General features: G+C 36.8%; 1 protein-coding gene across 7 annotated transcripts in view; it reads left to right on the top strand.

The window, feature by feature from the left end:
• The window catches only part of CNOT4 (CCR4-NOT transcription complex subunit 4), a 75888-nt gene that overhangs the window by 49820 nt on the left and 10862 nt on the right, over positions 1-15206 (top strand). For 4 of the 7 annotated variants that reach the window (XM_066319374.1, XM_066319377.1, XM_066319375.1 and 1 more), the window contains exons 8-10: positions 5738-5795; positions 6262-6511; positions 8371-8868. In XM_066319374.1, the coding sequence (XP_066175471.1) occupies positions 5738-5795; positions 6262-6511; positions 8371-8868 (806 nt within the window). Of the gene's footprint in view, positions 1-2963; positions 3120-5737; positions 5796-6261; positions 6512-8370; positions 8869-15206 lie in introns of all 7 variants that reach the window. The other 3 variants (XM_066319373.1, XM_066319376.1, XM_066319372.1) reach the window with 1 other exon arrangement.

Here is a 15206-nt window from a genome sequence, read left to right on the forward strand (position 1 = left end):
TTGATAAAGGAGATGGGCAGAGGGGAATGTGAAAGTTAGATTGCACTTCATATGTACCGTGGCCTTTTATTCAGGGTTTGTGTTGTGTGCCAGTTCGTGCACTACTGAATTTTTCGGACAGTAGTTTGCCAGTGGCAGCATCACTGCACAGCTGTCTAAACAAGAAAGTGGGTACTGTATCTAAAATATTATTAATTCATCTTGAATGAGCAGAATACAATTCTGAGTACTGGTATTGCAGCTGGTATACTGGGAGTGTTTTATTTAATTTCTGGAGGTAGTTTCGTATGCACTTTGACTGTGAGTGGTCAGGGCTTCCAGAGGAATCTTTTTTCTTAAGGACAGAGCTGCTTCATATTTCTCAGGCACTGGTTCAATATTGACTTCAAAGATAAAGTGCAAGCAAGCAAAACAAATACACCACTTCTTGAATTTGGGTATTGATTATTTTATGTTTGAAATCTGAACTGATTTTAATTTGGGGCCTAATGAGACCTGAGCAAAACAAATTATACCAGTGTGGAAAGAATGCACTCTGAAACTGCAGCAAACTTTTAAGCCTTTAGGAAGCAATTAGGAATTGGAGCTTGGCTAGTTTGTGGTGCTAACATTTAGCACTTATGGAAAAAAATGGCATGTTACTCTAAAGGCAGCAAATGGTAATTTTTGGAAGTAATTTCTCTTGTCAGTTGAACAGCATAATCACATCTCTGTTCTTTGCTAATGCCTAGGTACCACCTTTAGGGTTGCAAAGTGCATTTCTTGCAGCTGGGATTTTGACAAGTTTCATCAAGACCCATCTCATCAGTACAAAATGTGGCTTTTGCACTGGTGAATGCACATTGTTCTTTTACAGTTTCTAGCCAACTGGCTTCTTGCAGGACTGTTGTTGTAGGATTCATTGATATGTTATTCGTATTTCTAGGAGTTTGTCACAGCCTCTGTCAACTCTGAAGTGGTTCTTGTGTTTCTGGGTGCTGAATTTCTGTTTCATAACAGAAGCTGAGTTCTAAGCAGTAGATGCTTAATTAGAAATATCCAGTAGTAGAGAACAGTTTGTTAAACTCTTAAGTGTTTTTCTACAACTGTTTTAATTTGAAAGGTCCTGCTTTGCAGACCTTTTCTTCCTGGTGAAGACAACTGTTAAAATCCCCTAGGGCCACTTTGTGTACCGTCTTGTGGTATGTTGCTTGATAGTCATGGTGACTATGTTCTCTTAGAATTGGAGATATATTCCACATTTAAAACAGATCAGGCTTTTTTTATTTTCTTGATGGCATTTTTCTGAAGAACTGAAATGAAAGTTTCCTTATGCTGCAAGAAGAACCAATTATGAAGCATGTGCTGATCTTTTAGAGAACAGCCCTTCAGAGACATGCAGCCTGAACTTAACTAAAACAAAACAAAAAAACACCTGCATGCACAAAACCCTCCACCTCAAAATATAAATCAATTTGTTTATGTTGGATTTCTTTCTCCTTGGATGCAAAACTTACTTTTAGCTGGCATTTTAAAGTTAGTATAGAGATGGCTTTGCACTTTAGCGGACATAAATTTGGATATTTAAAATAAATCTCTTAATGGATTGACATTTTTGATATATCTAGGTTTCAGTTCATTTTTATGCAAGTGAGACTATTCAATGATAGATACTCTGCTGCTGCTGTCACTTCATTTCCTGATGTTCCATATCTGATCAATTCACTAGCTCTGACTTAGTCCAAATGTGTGCAAAGCCAAGATGAGATCTGTAAATCAGGTCAAGGTAGTCATCTGTGTACAGATTGTGTAGATAGTTGAGGAAAGATGGATACAGGATAGCAAATCTTAAAGTACCAACATTTGAGGGGAGCTACAACTACTAATTTTATCTGAATTGAAGTAGGAAACGTTTGTGTTGCTATAAGCAGTTCATGAAATTTCCAAATTCTGACTGCAAAATTAGTAAATTGACTTAAAGATGTAGAGAAAACGTTGGACTATGTAATAACAGCATACTAACATAGAGGACTATAAGGAAGGACATATATGTTAATTTTTTTTTTTTTTTTTTTTTTTTTTGTGAAAGCTACTTCCTTACAAAGACCAAAACTTGAACACTAAAATCAGCTCCTAATAGAAGCAAATGAAAAGCTACAGATAACATAGGAGAACTTGAGAACACAAAAGCAGATCTTTTACAATAAGACTGCAGGGTTAGCAGACAACACTGTGTTTGAATCCATTTGGTTATAGACTATAATCCACTTTGCTTGAATTTGTACAGGATGTAACTATTTACAGCAAAAATTTGGAATTTGAGTCCTCTCTTGAACTCTTTTCAGTTCTAATGTGCACTCTAAAATGAAATTTAGTATTACTTTATAAAAAGGAAATAATTATGGCATTAAACTAGAAATGAAGGGTCCAGTAACTTGAACAGTGTGTTTGGCTGGTCTCATGGTCTGTTAGTAAAGCTGTGGATTCCTGTGTAGGTGTAAAACATAAAACTTCATCTGTTGTGGCCAGGCTTGATAGGACTTGGAATATAAAACATGTATTAAAGAAAGAATGACTGTGCTCATGACTTACAGAACTTAAAAATAGTTATGGGCTAAAGCAAGTGATTCTAAATGAGGTATGAAGAGGTCTGGACACTTGAACTGTTGATGGCATTTTTCATTTTTATTTACATTTTTTTCTTCTCCCTCAAACGGGCGAGTTTGCACTTTAGGATTGGCAAAGCAGCTATCTATTCAGGAAACAAAACAGAATTCCCTCTGGTTTTCTCTCTACCTATCCCACTAATTATTTTTTTAAGTCATCGCCATTTAAAATCTGAAAAGTAGTATCCAGATAAATCTATTGTTATGGATTGTCTGGCACAAGGATTTATTTTCCCAGTGTTTACAATTTTTAAAACACTTTCTTCATAACTTGAACTCTTCTATTTTATTTTTTTTTTCACTCTTGCCTTTTTCCAGACCCAACAGTAATAACAAAGATGCCTGGCCATCATTACAGAGTTCAAGTAAATCAGCCAACGGTTTAACAATGGAACACAGGAAAACGCCTCCTATATTAGAAAATGGCACAGACCCAGAACACATGACTCCAGATGGTGCAGACTCAGATTTCGGGTAATTGTGCTGCCTTTTATACTTCAGATAGCTTGCTTTCTCTCTCACTGATTGGTGTGGAGGGAATGATTCTTCAGTCTCTCTGGTTGGAGAGCTGGATACAAATCCTGATCAGGTCACAAAAAGCTGGGCTCAGTGTAGCCCATATTAAAAAGACTGATCAGCAGATTGTGCAGGAGAACCCTAACATGAAGTTAATAAGTGACAGTACAGGTAATGTCTGAGGGGAACAGAATAACCAGGGGATCAAGAACTTTTATAGCTGCACAGTCTCAGTCAGAGCTGAGCACTTCCTTTTTTCCTATACAGAAGCTTCCACAAAAGTAACACACTATTTGCTGTACATCAGGAGGCTTGTCACTTAGAAAAACTTCAGTAGAAGCAAGTTAAATGTTAGGGCTAAAATACCTGTCATTTCCTCCAGTGATGTGTTCCAGAAGCAACACAGAGGTAAGGGTTCCCCCATTATCACTCTGAGGGACAACAGGGCAGCAGATTCAACTGAGGTCTTAGTGTAAGTACTTCAGAGGAAGTAATTCATCTGTTTACAATAATGTCTTATTGCCAGCCAACACTTTTTCTTTTTTGATGCCCTTCTTGAGTAGAACTGGTGTCCTCTTCCACCTTATGCATCACTTACAGTTACAGTCCTTGTAGTCATGCTGGTTTGTTCTTCATGGACCTCTTTAGATAATAAATGTTAGGCTCATTCAGAGGTTGGATGGGAAAAAGCAAAGTAAACCCTAATATCTCACGTGTTGGTGCTGCTGATTAGGTAATCAGTCTTAATTTTAAATCAATTTCAAACCAATGCATTAAAATGGAGAGTCATGTTGAAACTGGTACCTTGTCAGGCTAAATAGTCCTGCTGAGGAGTGATCAGAGAGCCTGTGAATTGCATCTCAGTAGTAATGTGAAATCCTTTTTTTTTTTTTTTTTTTTCTGAAAAGAATGTATTTAATGTAAATAAAAATATTGTAGTCAATAGATAATGAGCTTTATTCATGCCTGAGGGCTGGAAGTCTGTCTTGCAAATAAAGGTGCCTTAGGCAGGTTCAAGTATAATAACCGTTTTCATCATTTAGATTGTCAGTAAAAGTTGTCTTACTCATAGCTTTTTAAATTGCAGTTTTGTGACTATTAGCTCTGTAGGAAAAGAATTTGACTGAAGAGCTGATATTCCAATCAGAATTGATCATTGAATGAAGAGTCTACAGCAAACTTCTGTGCTATAGGTATTTGGAGATTACTAGCCAGAAGCAGTGTGTTTCAAATGGAAGAGCTTTATTCATGCTGTTGGATCACTTAAGTAGAGAGTATTTGTAAATCTTCACTGGAGTAATGCAGTGATTTTTCTTCTGAAGTAATAAATATTTCAGCTTAATTTATCTGTTTGAGATACTGACTCAATCAGTGCTCTTTTTTCACAAAAATGTATTGATGATTACTCTTACAGTTTCTTTTAGAATGCAGAAGTAATTCCACTGGGTTTTGATTAGTCATTTTAGGGTGAGGGGAAAAATTGCAAGTTGAAGAAATCTTACGAATTGTTGACCTTACTTTATGGCTGTATGCAGTAATCAAACTTTGCAGCAGCAAGGGCTGTTTGAATACTTGGTATATCTAGAATCTGAAGTCTGCACCCAGTTAAAAGAAATTCTACACATATTTTTTCAATATCATGACTAATTTGACTTGTATCACATTGTGATTTCTTAGTGGAACTAAAATTCGTGTTCCTTCTTCTGGTGCTTGTTTGTAGAATCTGTGTTTTGGCCTGTGCAGCTTGATGCTTGTGCATATTTTCTTAGGGGTAGATGAAAATGAGAGTACCTTGAAGTTGCAAACTAAAGATTTTAGTGTGAGCTTAAATAATATCATTTCATTAGTGTGGTATTTAGCATGATTGAGGCAACTCAGAGATCCCCACAGGAATCTTGATATGGGCCATTTCAGCCAAGTCACAATATTTTGCAGTGAATGGCTTTCTGAGGTGGTTTTCTGCTGTATCTTACTTATATTATCCTTATTTTTGACAGTTTTTTATGCTGTGTTTTCTTTTCCCCCTTCTGTCATCTCAAACCTCGTTTTTTTTAACTTGGGACTAATGTCTGCTAGTTAAAATCTTAAAGGCTGGTGGGAAGCTTAACTTGCCGCCAAGACTAAGTCATTAATTTAATATTTTATCTCTCCCAGATTTATTTAGTATTTGCATGGAAACTGAAAACCTGTGTGTTTGGAAAATAGATCTTTTCAAGTTTCTTTACAATAGTATTGTAGATGGAACTGACTGTTACAAAATATTGTCATAGTATAGAGTTCTGGCATTTTGTGTGGCGTAGAGTTGCTATGAACATGTTCAAAACTTTTCTTTTGTTCCTTAAGGCGGTCAGCAAGCAGAATGGAGAGTGGTGAAAAGTATTACAGTCTATGACAAATGATTGGAATGCTTATGACTAAAAAAAACAATCTCATAAAAAATAAGTGGACTTTCTTAATTCCTACTTTTTAATTTTTGTCTTTATTTTAAGGCTTTTCTTCCACTACAAAAGCAAATGTTGATTTTTTGTGTTGAATACTTGAGTCTCTTACTGTCTCTTTCCCTTCCACTTTTGCAGCCCTATCGATAAACCTTCAGATTCCCTCAGTATAGGAAATGGTGACAGCTCTCAGCAGGTAAGACGCAAAGATAAGTGCTCTGAAAGTAACAAGTGGGTTTCAGGATTTAGTGCAGTTACAGTTGGAGAAGCAAGTATTTTCAGAAGTGTATTGTAAGGGTATTGGAATAGGCCGTCCCAGGAGGTGATGGAGTCTCTGTCTCTGGAGGTGTTTAAGAAAAGACTGGATGTGACACTTAGTGCCTAGTGTCAACTAGTGGTCTAGTTGACAAGGTGGTGTTCAGTCATAAGTTGGACTCAATTATTTCAAAGGGTGTTTTTCCACGCTCCATGATTCTGTGATAATTTTAAACAAAATTTTAAAATGCTGTTGCTAAATTGATTTTTTGTTTGATCTTGTGCTGAGCTATATATTAACAAACCTAATTGTGGTCACAAGTTTTGAGGAAACTTGTCTGACTTAGTGGAGAATAGTGTATATATAAACTCATGTCCTAATTTTTCTCTTTCTCTCTTGCTTGTAGATAACAAACAGTGACACACCTTCACCACCACCTGGTTTAACAAAACCCAATCCAGTTATACCCATCAGTTCATCTAATCACAGTGCACGGTCTCCTTTTGAAGGGGCTGTAACAGAATCACAGTCACTCTTCTCTGACAACTTCCGGCACCCTAACCCCATCCCTAGTGGGCTTCCTCCATTCCCCAGCTCTCCACAGACTTCGAGTGACTGGCCCACAGCACCAGAACCACAGAGCCTCTTCACATCAGGTACATCCACGCATAACATGGCTGGGTATTGCTTGCTTTTGCAGTTGCTTAAAACTTGTATGGAGTTGTAAAGAGCTTAAAACTCTTTAGAATCTAAAATTCTAGAACTTATTCCAAACTGTGTTTCCCTCCCTTACAAATGGTTACAATTTGTCACTTAACTGCAGATGAATTGCACTGACCTAAGGGTTTCTTCTCAGAGAGCTTTCATGCTGCATGGCTCAATTATCAGTGCTTATTTTAGTTTTTCTTAGCAACATGCATAGGATGTGGCATGTATGCTTTAATATTTAGAGTTACAGGTTTTTATTGAGAGTGGGGAAAATACATGGTGTCAGTATCTATTGGTGTGATAATTTGTAGTTTTAACATCAGAAGCTGTCCTGTAGAATTCAGAATTTTCTTAGTATCCTGCATAGTTATCTGAAGGTGTCTGATCTTTCTCTTTCTGAGCTGAGATTCTATAAATTCAAACAAGTTGTTTTTTTAAATTTCATCAGCTGAAAGACACCTGCATTTTCATACATTCATACATAGGAAAGGTCCTATGAAATTCCTTGTCATATGCACGAAACATCATTTTAGTTGTAGTTATATGGTCTTGGGAATGGTTAACAGTATTTAAGGGCTCACAGATTATAAGTGTGAGGGAGTTGTTAGAAAACTAAATGAAACAATATCAATAAAAATTGAATGTAAGTAATATGTTATGATATAGTTGATTTACTTAGTGATGAGCAATCTTTTGATGTTTATCTTGCTTCTGGATATCCTAATATTGTTTGTAAACAATATTGCCAAGGAAATTCCTTTCTGCTAAGGCACTTGATGCACCAATTTTGTGAGGATTAAGTAGCAGTGAGATTTCCAGGTAATAGAGATCATAGTTAATATTAAGTGTATGGTTGCTGTTTAAATAAGAATGCAAAAGACATGTTCTTGTTGGTCTAGCAACTCTTCATCATTGTGGATTTTAGAGTGAAAATAAACGTGTAGATTTCTGCTCTGAGAGGATACTGAACCTAATTAAAGTGGCAGACCAAGTCCTTGCCAGCAGAGGGAGTTAATGTTGCGAGTGATGCTACCCTGTACTTAGCTTGCTTGGCCACGATTTTGAGGAAGAATAATGTGAAGTTAGATCAGCATTCACTGAACCTGAATAACAAACATGAATAGAAGTAGTAACTGAAAATGAAGACAAATTCTGATAACTTTTTTTTGCAATGCTGCCTCAAAATATTTAACAATATCTTGTAATGCAGTTCCCTTTTTTTTATTTTATCCTTGTGTCTCCTCAAGAGTTTGGCTTGTTTCTCTTCATAATGGTAGACAGTAGGGGATTTTTTGTGGGTTTTGTTTGTTGGTTTTGGTTTTGAAGTGCTGTTCTGAAGTTCTTTGTTTTGAAAGGGAACATCCTGCTTATCTTTTTTGCACAGCATTAATAGTGAAAGCAAAATATTGAACTGAGTAATGACGTTATTTAAACTCTACTTGTTCACACTTCCATAAAGTAATAGGAGGTAAATAAGGTTCTAAGCAAGTGGTCATTAGTGTCTTTCTGTTCGGGACTATTCCTGAAAATACTTTCTGGATAAGGCTTCTCTGTAGTTCAAGAACAGAGCAGCTGTGCAGTAAAAATGTTATTTGCTAGTTCTAGCACTTCACCTTTAGTACAAGTCTATGACAGTTTGATCTGAAAACTACATTCTAAGCTGATGAATAAGATGTCTTTGGGGAATGTATAAAGTAGTATTATATGAAAGATAGAAGACCATAGTCAGATACACAGGATGAAGTTTTTATATGGAAAAGTGATTTCTACTTCTTGTTCTAAATCCTGTTCCTTTCTTCTCCAACAGAAACTATACCAGTATCCTCCTCCACAGACTGGCAAGCAGCTTTTGGGTTTGGTTCCTCCAAACAGCAAGAGGACGACTTAGGGTTTGATCCCTTTGACATCACCCGCAAAGCCTTAGCAGACCTGATTGAGAAGGAACTGTCAGTCCAAGACCAACCTTCCCTTTCGCCCACATCTCTTCAGAACCCTACACCACACACTACAACTGCCAAAGGGCCAGGTTCTGGATTCCTGCATCCTGCTGCACCCACAAATGCCAACTCTGTTAGTAGCACCTTTCCAGTCATGCCACAGAGGTTTCCACAGTTTCAACAGCATCGAGCAGTTTACAACTCCTTCAGTTTTCCGAGCCAAGCAGCTCGCTATCCTTGGATGGCCTTCCCACGCAATAGCATCATGCACTTGAACCACACAGCAAATCCCACCTCAAACAGTAATTTCTTGGACTTGAATCTCCCACCACAACACAGCACAGGTCTGGGAGGGATCCCTATATCAGGTAGGTGAATAGGGACGGCAGCGACTATGACTTAATTCATGCTCTCAGCTTCTCTGAGTCAGAACAGGAAAAGGAAATAGCCAGCAATAAGCAGTAGACTTACCTCTTGACTGTAATACTGGGTTATGAACAGAGGGAGGAATATTGTTTTAAATAGATCCTTTGTATTAAAAGAAAAGTAACTGGATATTTAGCCTTGTAAATATTGAGCTTTATAAGGAAGGTGGAGTATTATGTGCCCGCATAATTTTGTGCCAAAACGGAATGGTATTTTGGTTCTTCAGTCTCGCCAGACTGGCTTTACTTAAGAATAGGCCCTGGAAGTGCACTGTGACTTTCACGTTGGCATGCAGGTGTTGACCAGAGTTCTTAAAGTCATGCAAAAAATTGTAATGATGGTAATTTGTGCCAAATGTCTTGGCTGGGTTGTTCTCTCTTGCGCGTAACCAAATGGCTGCACAACAAAACATTCAGTGCTGTTCATTTCTGTACTTCAGATGGCTTTAGTATTATGCTAATCTTCACTGAATGGATACTTGCAATATGTGTAAGAGGATTCATCCTGGTTCTAAGGCTTGTGATGTTGAAAAAAAATAAATGTGCAGTCATGCCAGTTTAGGCTGCCCTGAGTGGATTAATAGGCTCTTGCATCAAACATTACAACTAAGGAGCTAATTGTAACAATAATTGTCTTGATTAGAAATTCACTTCTGGGGTTTGAAGTCCATCCATACTTCCAATTTAGCTTGTCCCAAACAAATTATCTTTCTGGTAATGGGAAAAAAAATTATTGTATTGTAAAATGAACTGCAGGTCAGAAGCTCTTGGTAGCCTTGTGATGGAGAAAACTGCTCCTTGAGGTGTTGCCAGCATTATTTTCTTTTCATGGTTTTAGAAGTACTAGCTTTACTATGAGAAAGTGACCTAGGAAAAGTCAGTGCTTTTTTGATGCTCTAGTACAAGAACTAATTTTGGCTGTTAACTTTGCTGTACTTTGTCCTCTTTGAAGGCTTGTTGCAGCTGCCATACTGCTGTAGGGTCTTTAGGCTGATTCAAGTATAAACATGGTCCGTACTACAAATGCAAGCAGTTAAAAACTCTTTATTACCAGCAAGTGGCAACGTTTTAAGCCTGAAATGACTGATCCTGGTTGCACAAAATAAAAGTTGTTTCTGGCATGGAGTAACAAAGTACAGCATCCACAGCTGCATAGTTGCTCCCTTTCCTCTCAACTACCTAGAACTTTCAGAAAAACAACAGGGCATCACTTTCCAGCTCTGCCACTCGATTGTAAAAGCTTCTCTTTTGAGGGGTCAATAACAAGACTATCTTATGGCCTGGGGTACCAGAAAAATCTTGTAGTATTGAAAAGGATCTGTTCATAGTACAGGTTGACTCTAGGTTTGCAAAACTATTGCATTGTTTTAATTTTAGTTACCAGCTTGAAAGTGGAACTTTTTGTGGTTTTAGAAGACTTGTGGATCTTTTTTTCAGCTTCTGTAGAGCAGATTGTGTGGTATTGGTTGGTGCGCAACCCAGGCCACGTACTTAGCCTGTATGTTTTAAGGTAACAGGATTGATACTTAAGTATATCCTTTTTTTGTATGCAATTGCTACAACGAATTAATCTAAAATATTTTTGGCAAATAGTGTGCTAAAACCAAAATAAACATCTGCTGTAGTAACCATGGAAAGTTCCTTTGCGTTGCTTTTAATCTCTTGTAGAAAACGTCGCTAGTTGACTGGCTGACAATTAGATAGCAGGTGCTGCAGTGCAAATACTTCTCAGCTGATGTACATCAGCTTTGATATATCTTGAGAAAAGAGTAATTTGCACAAGGACAGATTACTCCTTTTTCTTTTGCTGCTGCCAGAAATCATCTGAACTCTCAGTTTTGGTTTAGTTTGCTAGATTATGAGTTTGTATTATTTATATTTTAGTGCTCTAACTGCTTCAGAAATACTAATAATTTGAAAGTCAGGAAATGACCTCATAGCACTTTTCTTGTATGCTAATTAAATAGTTTGCAATTAGTTTCCAATTTATTAGCCTTTTTTTTTTTTTTTAAATCTGCATCTCGAGTATAGGTCTCAATGAATTCCTTTTATATTCTGTTTGAAAAAAATAATTCCTGTTCTTTGTATGCTTTTAATCTCAGTAGTAGGTATTTAATTACAGAGTTTTCCTAGTTTCCTCATGTAATTTGCAAATACATCTGTCTGGTGAGGTTGGGGAAAGAAAGTGGTGTCCAAGTACAGAGCACTCACATGTAAGAGACTTTATTTACCGTAGTGTATATACCACTACGTACCTAGCTGACCTGCTGGGAAGGCAGTGCATATCATAACAGCTGTTTAGCAGTATGGAACAGTTGGTTGTAATACACCTGAAGCTCCTTTTTCTTGGCTCTCTTATTAATCCACGTTAGGATGTTTTAGTAAATGTTACTAACTTGGCTGGTTCAGATGTAGCAGGAAAAGAAACCAAGTGCCAGTGAAACGTCACATTCTGCCTTGTAGCAGAAACCCTCTACTGCTGTCATGCTCTACTGCATGTTTCTTAAGGTCTTTAATCACAGTTTTTTACAGGATTATAAATTCCTGAAGTAGCTAATACTGGATCAGTAACTGGTAACAAAAAAGCAGGTTGAGGACAGGCACATTAGTCTGTGTCTGCCTCCTCTATTTAATCAACCCTTTTGAAGCTTTTTATTTATGTCAAAACAAGCAGATCTAATAGCTTTTATAAATTCGTGTGTTAGTATTTTCTAGGCTTTCTAAATTCAAGTTGGTTTCTCTAGGTGTATTTGTGGTATCAAAGCTTGTATTAAGAAAATGGTATCTTCTAAACTGCTGCTGTTTCTGCTTTAGGCATTATTATTCACATGAATTTGAAATGCCTGGGTGTGACATGTTAAATGTAATTTGCTGAAATTGTCTTTTGTTTATTTGAGAATCAGAGCTGTGCTGTATTCATAAGCTCACAGCTTCAGGCAGAGCTGTTCTGTGATCTGTACCCAATTTAAATGGAGGGACACAGGCACTACAACATTTCTTCTTTTTGTAAATTAAGCTCTCACTTAAAAATAATTTTTATGTGGAATTTGGTTGCTTATTTCTTTATTTCTCAAAGGAAGTAGTACTTATTATCTAATTCTGCAATTTCCAGTGAAATGACACAATTGACTTCTTAGATTTATTATGTATGTACTTGAAATGTGTCATATTCATCAGACATATATTTGTCCCCAACCCATATTTTGATGAACTTTTTGATTGATTCCCAAAGTAACTTTTTTCCCTTTCCCCCACTGTATCGTTTTTCAAGCTGTGGCAGATGTTTAATGTTGTCATTTTCAGGGATAATTAAGGTTATTGCTGCTCTCTGGAGTGGAGTTGATTAGGTCATTTACTGTGAAATTATAACTGTGTAACTGTGCTTCTGGAGAAAAGTTCAGTGACTTCTTCGTGGACACTGTGATTGTTGCTACAAGCAATCTTACCCTAGATTGTATGCAAGCTATTGTAAGAATATCGGCCAGCATCTATGCTTTGTTCTGCAGATAATGTCAAGGGAAAGATTGATTTACTGACAGTAGTGTGGTGAGAGTGTGCCTTTATTTTTATTTTACTATAGGATAACAGGAAACTCTTTGTAATTTGATAGCTAGTACGCTATCATCTTTGCTACCCTACTGCCTGGTGGTGTGTTCAAAAATAATAGGTATAATGTGGGATCATAGAATAAGGCAGGGTTCAGTTTATCAGTGTGTTTGAGACAGATGCTTACAAATGAAATGTATGCGTATTAATTGGAAAATAGAAATATATAGTTTTATTTCTTGAATTTACTGAGTGTTTGGTAGTCGGTGATTTTCTTACATATAAGTACAGTAAAAAACTCAGAGTTAAAAGTATTAGGAGAAAGTTGAAAATGGTTAGTCTGCTTTCCCCATCAGTTCTATGCAAGATGAAGTACTTGATATTTGGAAACACTGGCTATTACTTCATTTATTGATTTCATAATTACTATAAATGTAAAACTTGATTGTAAGCTCTCTGTAGTCCATAATGAGGTAGTTCAAATTCTTCCAAGACTACTCCTACACAATAATATGTATATATTCTTCCCAAAAAAATTGTTGAAACCATGAGTTGGAAGGGACCCACAAGGATCATCAAGTCCAATTTTTGACTCTGCACAGGGCAGCCTAAAAATTAAGTCATATGTCTTAAAGCATTGTCCAAATGCTTTGAGAGTTGAACAGAGACAATTTATGTATATCATGCATACATTAAAAATCTAAATAGAGGAAAGAGTCAAGTAGATATGATACACAGTTATGAAGCATGAAGAATTAAACCCCGTTTAGGATGGGGAAGAAATGTTTTATTCATTGTTTTTGAAGATAACCATTGTAAAGGTCGTCAAGATATTTTAACCATGCAACAGACTGATACCAAAGCTGCCACAGGTTTCTGTGAGCTGTTCCTGATATTTCCAGAACGTGGGCGGTTGAATGTAATCAGTCTGTGTAATAGAATATAATGAAGAATCAAGATTTCCTTCTCTTAAGACCTTTTAGTATGATGTTGTAGCTTATATCTATTGACTGTTTGCGTCCTTATTGATGATATTATGTATATTTAAAGATGAGACAATGAATGGGTAGACAGCTCTATTAATTTTGGGTGTCTCCCAGACGTGTCTGTGCTAGTGCTGTTGCATTCCTTATCCAGACATGGATTAGCATGTGTTTTCCTGTCATGGCTGCATTTAGATTTTTGTGAAGGAGTAGCAGGTAGCAGAAAGAACAAAGCAATGAGAGCTTTATTAAGAAGGTCCAACATCTTCACACTTATTTTAAATACTGATCTCTTCCAGTTCTGCACAATTTATGGTGTTGGATCTTCTGCTGCTTTAAATTTTCTGGCCTCTATGCCCCCAGCCATTGAACTTGTCTTGAACATCAAACGTTTTCTTGCCTAATGCTACCTTTTGGGCAAGATTTTAGTAAAACAAGGGAAGATCTCTGTATGCTGGCTGTGATCATATTTTTTAAAGACTATTTACAGCACAAAAAAGGATGATATATCAGAATAAGTGTTAATATGTTTTCCCTTTAACATTAAGATTCCTTGTCTGACTTGCTATTTTTCCATAACATAATTGCATTTCCATTTGAGACAAATTTTTTTGTTTGGTCTTTTTTTTTTTTTTTTTTTTTTTTTTCCCTCCCTGGGTTGTTTCTGTCTCCTGAAAACAAACACATATCCCATGCTTTATTTATACAATCTTGGAAGGAAACAGAATTTGTGGCATGGCAGCTGACATTTTCCTGTAGTCTCAGGATAATAATTTGATATGGGATTTTGGGTGTGTTCTGCTACTGCACCTTTTTAAAAGACGGTTTGGGCCATGTAGTAGTATGGCTGTTGAGGTCAACATGCTGTAAAAATTCTCCAATTGCTGTGTAAAAAAGGCATTTCATCTCATATCCAGCAACAAGAATGTGACTTAAACAGTGGTGCCTCACATACCTTTATTTGAATGCCATGGTCGAACATTTTCCTTCCTTTTTCTCTTGACCTGACAGTATATGAAAGTTTTGATGCCTGTTTTAAGTATTGGTTTCCTTACTCTAAACAGTGAGAGGCATTAGTAAATTATTTTCTGTCCTTATTTTTTAAAGAAGACTACTTGCATTCTTGGTGGTCTTCCTTGATATTTGACCTTCCAACAGCAGCTGGGCAGAAAGCATGGCAGCTGAATGACATCTTTTCTGTTCCCCCTGGTTAGATCTATGCCTGCTGAAGTCTTTCTCTGATTAGGTATAAATACTGGAAATAGGAAATCTAGTGAATATCTTGGTGTATACAACTAATAGTTGTAGGTGCCACGTATTACATTTCCAAAGGCTTGTATCTTTTCCGGAGTGCAGAGCGGCTGCTCTCAGAAGTGAATGTGTTGCCCTGATAAGAGGGTCACTCCTCATTTGAAACTGCTTTGAAATTTTAAAATGAAAAGTACCTTTTTTTAACAACCCTCAGCTGTCTCCATTATTGCTTCTACTGATTCTTGTTATCCTCAATAAGGATGACTGTTGGTACAGCCTTTGCCATTGAATATTTTGTTCTTCTCATCAGTCCTTTTCCTCACAGCACCGCATTTTTTCCATGGATGTTCTAGTCCTCAATCCTTCCTCTTCAAGGAGATGCTTTGTGTCTGTGTGTATCCCCACCTTGAAATTAATTCTCATTTGTTTTCCATCATAACTGATTTTCTATTTCACTGGTGAAGAAGTGTTCGGCACAATATGGAATTAATCCATTTGAAA

This window comes from Sylvia atricapilla, chromosome 5 (assembly GCF_009819655.1).
Source record: "Sylvia atricapilla isolate bSylAtr1 chromosome 5, bSylAtr1.pri, whole genome shotgun sequence".
NCBI lineage: Eukaryota > Metazoa > Chordata > Aves > Passeriformes > Sylviidae > Sylvia > Sylvia atricapilla.